General features: G+C 41.2%; 1 protein-coding gene across 9 annotated transcripts in view; it reads right to left on the minus strand.

Annotated features, from left to right (window-relative positions):
• LOC103353067 (receptor-type tyrosine-protein phosphatase F) overlaps window positions 1–8887 on the minus strand; it is a 167551-nt gene that overhangs the window by 37842 nt on the left and 120822 nt on the right. For 5 of the 9 annotated variants that reach the window (XM_008275836.1, XM_008275844.1, XM_008275838.1 and 2 more), the window contains 5 exons: window positions 5956–6073; window positions 4459–5043; window positions 3575–3675; window positions 2676–2923; window positions 678–756 (listed from right to left, as the gene is read on the minus strand). In XM_008275836.1, the coding sequence (XP_008274058.1) occupies window positions 678–756; window positions 2676–2923; window positions 3575–3675; window positions 4459–5043; window positions 5956–6073 (1131 nt within the window). The remainder of the gene's footprint in view (window positions 1–677; window positions 757–2675; window positions 2924–3574; window positions 3676–4458; window positions 5044–5955; window positions 6074–8887) is intronic. The other 4 variants (XM_008275845.1, XM_008275840.1, XM_008275843.1 and 1 more) reach the window with 1 other exon arrangement.

Genomic DNA, 8887 nt, shown 5'->3' on the forward strand with positions numbered 1-8887 from the left:
GGAGGGAGGAGACAATGGCCTGCTCAGTGTTTAATGACTCAGGGAGTCCCATCTCTCTCTCTCTCTCTCTCAGTCTCTTCTGGTATTTCTACAGGGAGCTTGAACAATAGCGATCCAAACCAACGAGCCTCACAGTTTACTTAAAAATGATGCTATTAACATTTCGGCATGTCATTTAGCCAAAATTCCCTCATGGACAAGGAACACCTTTATTCAATAAATAAAAAAAACAGTCATAAATCTTTATCCTCATTTGAATACCTCATGTAAAACTGTGTCTGCACTTGGCAAACCCAAATAATGGGGACAATAAAGAAAAATATGAAAGTAGGGCAATAATTTACAACTACTCTACAAGCACTCTACAAATAAAGTTTAATTGCTTAAAATCCACACAAATAGTATTATAACATTAAGACTATTCTCTGTGCATGCAAGCTGTTACAATCAACAGATGGGCACTGTCTGCAGACCTGGCATCCAATCAGGACACTCCTTACCTCCCAGAGTGAGTCATTGTTTTAAATCTCCCTGTCCCGCCACCTCTTCCTTCCTAAGCCCAGGAGGGTAGAGCTAATTAGCTACAACCAGTGACTTCCTACCCAGTTGGAACAGAAGACGCTGTTTGTGACCCCTGACCTGGCACATTCACCAATCAGCCACCAACTGGCACTCACCTCATCCAGGTCCATCTCGTCTGGATTCTTCCACCGCCGTGTTGCTTGGGACACCGGCAGTACCACGATGTAGTACCACCTGCCAAGAAAAATAAAGCCTGTGTTAAGACAGACTGACTGAAGCACATACACGCTGAGATCAAAGTCGGCCAAGCAAATTAATAACACAGTCAAAACATTTAGAAGACACACTTTCACTGTGAGGCTTGTTGGGCTGAATTCAAAATTTGAGTGCTACACAAGTGGGTCCAAGCAAGGTCGAACACCAGCAGATTGGCACTGCATTCTCCAATTAATGGCTAATCACTAAGAACATCTGCCATGTAGACTGGAACAAACGCTATCCCACTGAGGGAAGCCTTCAGCTAATAGAGATCCCCATAGGATTCCTTAGGTTAATAGGACCAGCTATGTGACTACTCGTGTCTATTTCCTTTTACTGCTATCACTATAAAGGCCAAAATAGAAGCAAAAGAAAGACATTACAAAGACATTTAGGAGTTTAAAGTCAAGGTAAGGAGGTAGGTAATGAATGAAGGAGCATGCTTGGGAGTACACAATGCACAAACATCTGTGTCTGTATTTATGTGTTAGCTAATGCTGTCTCTCTGGTGCTCTGTTCCACCCCTTCTTCTCTTAGCTAAAAGTTCTTACCCATTTGCTGCCCTATTACAACTACTTGTAAAATCAGTTGCTGGCAGTGAAAGCAGCTGAATCTCTCAGTTTCTTTCCAGGTCTAGACTGAGTTTCAACAGTTACTCACATCTAGAAGTGGAAGAGGACATATAACAAGATTCCTCACCCCTTCCACTCTCACCCACACATGCACTCCCCTCAACTCTCCCATCCCCAATCACCTGCACTCTTTGCCTGTCAATCTGTGCTGGACCACGGCCAGGCCTGACAGCCCTGTAATCTTTTTACCAATCAACTGCATACACTTCCCCTACACAGATGCGCTTGTGTGTGTGTGTGTGTGTGTGTGTGTGTGTGTGTGTGTGTGTCTGAAGAAAAGTCTTGACTCGCAAGGGTTGGTCACATTTTTGCTCCTGCAGTTTGAGTCAGAAGATAACACAGCTCGACCTGATGTAAAGTCTCAATTATCATCAGCTGCTATGACATGAGGATGTCAGCGAGAATAAGCTACAATTGTAAGTTTTAGAATACTTTTAGTTATAGATGTACCCATCTAGTTTATTTTTAATCCAGGTCATATAATATTGGTATCGGCTAATACCTGATACCATTTTCTTATACAATACAATTTCAAGTTTTGTAGATTAGCTGTAATACCTGGTTGCTCCACTAGGTGGAGCCTCTTGCTGCTTAATATGGTAGTAGTGAGTGGTGGGTGGCGGCTTCCATGTTAGCAAGCAAAGAGAATTGTGGGCGTTTAGCTAGTAAGGGAGTATTATGACTTCTCTGAGGCTTAATGACCTCCAGCTAGCACACAAGTGTTAAATGAAGTGGGATAAATTAGGACAATGTGCTTATATTCCAGTGGCATATGAAACAGCCATTTGTGCAGCTTGTTTTTCATGCTTGCGTGATAATAAACAAAACTTAGGATTAGCTTCCGTCCAATACTGATTCATGAAAAATTGTCCTGATCGACGCCGATCCAGATCTTAGAGCCAGGCTCGGTACATCCCCTAGTTTTAGTACTGATCACATACAAGTATGTCATTTGTGCTGCTGTTGCTGTTAGAAGGGCTGATAAGATTAATGTGCTGTAGGTGAATTAGCTCCTAATTTCTGATGTTTTTTGACAACAGCTCGTTGGCCATTGTGGGGCCCATGGGCACAAACAAGCTCCAAATCAGTTAATAACTGTGTTTTTTGTAGTGATAAATAAATAATAATAAATAAATGCACACATTCTAGATCTATATCCTTTATGCTAACAAAAAAAGGAACTATACTGGCTAACAGCAGTTATACTGCACTGGTAGATCAAGGCAAGCCAGGGTTTTCAGTTCTGTTTGACTCCATGCTGACCTGACACGTGTGGTGGTCTGGACCTTGGGCAGGTTGATTGTCATCTTGCCACCTTGAGCCTGAAGTGTGCTGGGCTTGGTCTTGATCAGGTCAGGGGCAGTGCGGATGGACACCTGCTGCTGTAGACCCCCAGCAATGTTGCCTCTGCTTGTCAGTACGAAAGAGTAATCAGTGTCTGGCTGCAGCTGTGTGATTAGTTTTCTCTTCAGGTCTCCTTGTACTTCCACGCTTTGCTGGTTATACAAGATCTGTAAGCACACAAGTGGAAAAACTTAGGAGTTATGGTATAAGGTAGCATTCACACAAACACACAGTCTGCATATCATTCATACAAATACATTACTCTCTTCCAACTCTCCAAAACGAACAGATAAAAACAAAAGGCAAATACTGCATCCTAAGGGAGGCGCCCATCTCATCTGACACTTCATCTCCTGTTCTCCAGTGTCACACTTGCCCGTTGATGCATATCCAATAGTTTTTTACACTTCAAATTGTCTTTGCTCCTCTACCATGGAGTGGGAATTGATATATTACCATTTTGACAGATTATTACACCTTATAAATGAGCATGAATCAGGATTTTCTTTTTTTTTTGTGCAAATGCGGAAAGCTCTATCACACCCTGTTAAAAGTGTTAACAGTTATTAGTGTACTACAGTGTCAATTACATTATAAATGTCTGTACAGTGCATTTACACAGGACAATGATATGATGAATAGCTTTCCACTGAAAAAATCAAGTTGACGTTATGCTAGATCCTTATATTTAGGACTCAATAGTATCTTAAGTATTAAATGCATAATAGTAATTTTTTTACAAAGTAGTATAACTCCATTGAAATATTCTCCTTTGCCAATGCATTGGTTAGGTAACCTTGTACTTGGCCAGTACTCACCTTAAAAGGTGCTTGGGATTTGTAGTTTGGTGGCAAATCCCAGGTGAGAAGGACAGACGTTTTCATGACGGCTTTGACACCAAAGTTAAGGGTGGGAAAATCTAGAATGGAAAAAATATTTGATTAATATCACAAGTAAGACATCTTTTGCGCTACAAAACGTAATCTTTGTGTGTAATTTAATTTCACACTACTGTAAAGCAAGCAACCCCCTCAGTAAGCAAGGGGAACATATTCTGCGGTGATACCTTATGGCCAAACTTGACAAGCCACGGGGATGTTCAAAGAACATCAACAATCACATTCACGCCTGATTACAGATCACACAAAAATAGCCTTCATCTGCCTAAGCCCTGTTCCATTTTTTACACCCCGTTCACAACATGACATATGCAACACAGTGGGAGTGGCAACATGTGTCTTAAAATAGGCATCATACACGATTAGAAATAAGAAATCTTACAATTATAAGATTATAAAATGCATGAGAAGGTACACGCTGGGTGCGCTTCAGATCTGTATGTAATGGGAGGGAGGCTGAGGAGGCATGGTAATGTGGCTGTAGCGTGTAATAAGATTAGTACTCTGTAAATCAATAAACACAGTGATGTACTACACTAAGTGGTAGATGAGAGAAACATGGCACAGATAAAGATTTAGCCAGTTATCAAGAGTTTAACACATCAGCAAGTCATATGGTGTCCATGTATATGCTCCTGTATATTGTGGACAAGGCTGTGTGTGCAGATTTACTAGAGTGATGATATAACAGTGTACGCCTACAGGTGCCCGTGTTTACATAAGTATGTAATAAACCAGAATATTATGTTTTCAAATCAAACACTTCCAAGTGTTTTTGTGTAAATGTTAGTCAGGTGTCCTACCACTTATCCTACCATTCGACATGGTCCTGCTCTGGATGCTGGGGCTGAGGGGTCCGCCGCCCTTGCTGGTAAACGCCTGTACCCGGATGTCATAAGTGGTGTCAGGATTAAGGCCATTGATAGTCATGTTTGTGTAAGCCGTGCGGTTGGTGCTGTTTTGCTGGCTATTGATGTCCCTGTACACCACCACATAGTATATGATCTTGCCATTCCTTTCTGCCAGCAGCGGGGCTTCCCAGGTCAGCTGTGTGCTGGATTGGGTCAATCCAGTAACTTTGAGGTTGAAGGGGAAGCCTGCAGGCACATCTTCGGGGGTGCTGATCTCCTTTACGTAGGCCTCACCAATGCCTGCGCGATTACGTGCACTGAGACGGAAGACATAGGTGGCGCCTTTGTGCAGACCAGTGACAGTGTAGTGGTCGTCAGTCTTTCTTAGCTCGCGTGAGGTGTAGGTTTCCTCATCAGTGCGCTTGTACTGCAGCTGGTAGCCCATCAGCTCCCCCACCATTTCTTTAGGCGGCTGCCACTGGATCAGTGCCGTGTTGCCCATGGTTGTGCTGATCATCATAGTAGGCTTGCCTGGTACTGAAAAAGAGATTGAAGTAGAGAAAAAAATAAAAACTTTCAATGCAATCCTTCTAAATAGGCAATATCTAGAAATAGGCAACCAACTGTGGTCACTTGGGAAAATGTTGTAAATATTGATTTCCGTTTTTTTCAGTTTTTGGCAAGATAAATAATAAAGACATTCAAGTTGTTTTTCCTTTATTATGACTTATTGCATTGTAACTGTAACATTTCTGATTTCTCTCTCCTTCTTGACATGGCTGTCATGTTTCCACAGAGGTGCAGGACTTTATGTTGAAGGGAAAAATGTGTCCAGAGTAAGTCAAAATCTGACAGGTGCAAAACAAACAGCATAATGTTTGAAGAATTAAACATATATTACATTTCTGAAGATATACATAATTGGTCTTGAAAATTGACCATAAAACTATAAACCTGACTATAAGAAGTATGCAACAATATACAACCTAAATGGATCATGTAAAGGTTACATGTCGTGGTCCTAACAGCTCAACTTATTGTAACTAACTGTGATTTTATTCTTCTGGGGATGCAGTATTCATGTCAATCAACTTTAACATCTATATAGATACAGTATACTGAATCATACTTCAGAACTGCTCAGTATGGCAACAGACAGACAAGACTGGAGGCTCACAGCCTTCTCCAAAGGATTTCAACAACTGTTACTTACAAATGAAAAGGTTTATTCATTTTGCACATTGAAACTTACATACATCCCACTGAAACTAATATGATATTTCAGTCATTTGGACAGTCTTCTAATCCTATTACACTCTTGAATGAGGAAGACAGAGGTTATCAGGTTGAAGCCTTAAAGATAATACCACAGTATTCACTGGAAACAGATATTCTATATCACATATAGTCTCTGTTTCACATGACAACCCAGATATAACCCATTCTGACCTGCTCCAGTTGTGGTGATGACTTTAGCTTTGCTACGAGCTCCATCTCCCTTTGTGGTGTACGCTGCTACAGTGACAGAGTAGGTGGTTTCAGACTGCAGTCCACCAATGATGGCCTCCTGTAAAATGGAAAAAAATCCCAAGGTCAGACGTGAAAAGGAATCAGTGGGCCTGAGCGAAACCTTCACAAACCCCCCTCACACAAGCTCCTTTCCCCTGAAAAAACACACAGCACCAAAAGAAACAATAATAGGATTAAAACCCATTCTCCATTCGCTTGTAGTTTCTCGATCACTTTGCCTATAAACAAAACATTTAACAGAAAAAGGTTTTGAAGGCACACAAACAGGACCAGGAACTTTCCTTAGTCAAGAAAAACTCCTGCACCCATTTTTAAGGCACACGCTGAACCCATTAACCAACAAACCAACCAAATGAACCAGAACATCACCAGTGTGTCAGTGTTCATGCCTGCTGCATGGATAAGCATGAGATTATACCCAGAGGAGCTTAGGATCATCACTACACTGCAGTCTGTTGAAGCCCACAAAACAGCACACTTCTGACTGTGGGACTGTTGTTAAAAACTCTTTGAAATAAATCCTGAAGATAAATAAACATCCAAGTGATATTACACATTTCGTTTTATAAAAAATGGAATTAGATTCTTGGTATTTATTGTCCTCTGGGCATACATCCAAACAGTCTATACAAAAACACAGACACACTAAGGTGGTTGAACAAATCAGTAACTCAGCAGTCAGGAGCAAACAGACAGAAAAACAACTGAGGTAACACACTGTTATTGGTAACCTGCTGCAGTGCTGGCACTCACTTCACCAGACTGCATCAGTCTGAATAAAAACACACCCACACACTGGAATTAAACATTCTCTGAGCTTGAACGAAGCCCAGATATAAACAGACAGACACACTCATACAATGATGCGCATACTCACCAATGTATATATATACTTAATGTAAACACACAAAATTATGCATGCATGTTCAGACACATATACATAAATGTGCACACTCGCACACATACAGTGACACACAGACATGAGCACACTCAAGAACAAATTAATGCCTGCGGCTTGAGCACACATGCTGGAGTTGTCTGTTTCTGACTGGGGCCACTGAGAGGACGAATACACAGATGCCTATAAGCCTTCCTGCCGGAACTCCTCACAAACTTTTCCGACTCGTGGAATATTATATGGCTTTGCCCTAATGCTGTTTCTCTAACTAATGAAGTTTTAATTTCCTCACTATAGAAGAACATTTAACAGTCTATATAAGCCAGCTCTGTTTGACAATGCTTTTTACTGCCTCTCTCTTTAAGGGACATTTGGTGCTCCCATACTAGCCTTTAAGAGAGACAGGGGGAAAATGCTAAATTACTGTATCATAAAACCATTTCAACTTTATAGAGGAAGTCTCATTACTTTAATCATACAAAACGTCTTTAACAGTTTCAGCAGTGGCAGCTGCAGAGATCGTTCTTCCCTCTATTCTGGCAAGGTCGATTCAGGTCTAGTAACACTTTTGAAACTCAGCAGAAAATAGAAAAAGCAAGGCTTCAAAGTTTCCTTCAGAGCAAATGCTTAGAGCAGCACCAAAGGGCATTACAGAGATTATCAAGTCGACTAGTTATAGAAATGGATTCTTTTCTACAAGCCTTCCTTACACTACTATCCTCACCAGAGTGGAAATGCCAGGAGAAAGATGGGCAGCACTGTTGAAACAAATATAATTGCTTCAGACACTTTTTACAAAAGCAGAACATTTGATGTTCTCTACATCTGTTGTTTGCGTTATAAGGACTAGAAAAAATTACAAAATTATTAGGTGCTCTACAATTTTACTCCATGAGAAGGCATGCACTCGTTTTTGCTGTTGACATCTGTCTGTGGTAGTCACACTACATTGGTTACCTGACACACACACACGGCTATTGCCTAAACATGGCTGCTAAAGAAAAAATAAAGATGTGTGAACAGATGTCCTCCTCTGACAGCATCTAGCTCTGTGTGTGTCAGGTGTTAATCAACACATTAAGAGAAGAGGGAGAGGAGGCAAGTCTGACTCATGCCATGTGGGTGTAGCTGGAGGAATCTATGTGCTGTGCAATCAGATTTCTGTTTAACTTAGTGCTATCAAATAAATAAAACAACACATCCCGCTGGCTCACAAATAAAAAAAAAAAGGAAAAAGAACAAAACATGATGCACTGATATATAAACATATGGAGAGAAAAAAATACGCATCCATCAACCTCTGCAGGTGGTCACTAGATTGATTAACCAGTGTTCTATCTTAAATGTCACATACCCAGCCCTGAAAAATGCTCAAATTATTTTTTATTCATATGAGGTCTTACAAGCTGCAAACCTTTCTTTCGAAAAAGATTTACTCGCCCTTGTTTGAATACTGAAAACAGTATTTGTTAGTGTGGCAGGCTTCTATTGAATTTCTGACTAGGACCAGTAAGTGGCTCTGCATTCACGCTAGTGCAATATGACGTCTAGGAGGTAATAAGCCATAACAAAGGGCTGCATGACAGCCATGGAGCAGTGAGCTGCCATCCAGGCAAATGAAAAGAACATGAAAGGCTGGTGGCAATCTTGGAGATATGTGGAGCTGATAAAACACACAGCTCCTCCTCTCAGATAGACATGTCATCTGGAACAGTAGGGGAGACAGCAGGTTAGGCGAGCCTGATTAATGTCAGCATCACACTGGGATGGCGACACACAGTCTTAGGCTGCACTGTACGCTCAGAATGGAGAGAAAGCACTCCATACAAACTGTACTAAGTGCCTCACTTGTGAATGCCCAGCTGTTACTATGAGTTTGTCTAATGGTATATTGTTGAAATATCAGACCTGTGTGCAGTCAGCGGAAGTGCTACTCGTGCTTTGTGGTTGTAG

Source organism: Stegastes partitus, unplaced genomic scaffold, assembly GCF_000690725.1.
Source record: "Stegastes partitus isolate 25-593 unplaced genomic scaffold, Stegastes_partitus-1.0.2 Scaffold59, whole genome shotgun sequence".
Lineage (NCBI taxonomy): Eukaryota > Metazoa > Chordata > Actinopteri > Pomacentridae > Stegastes > Stegastes partitus.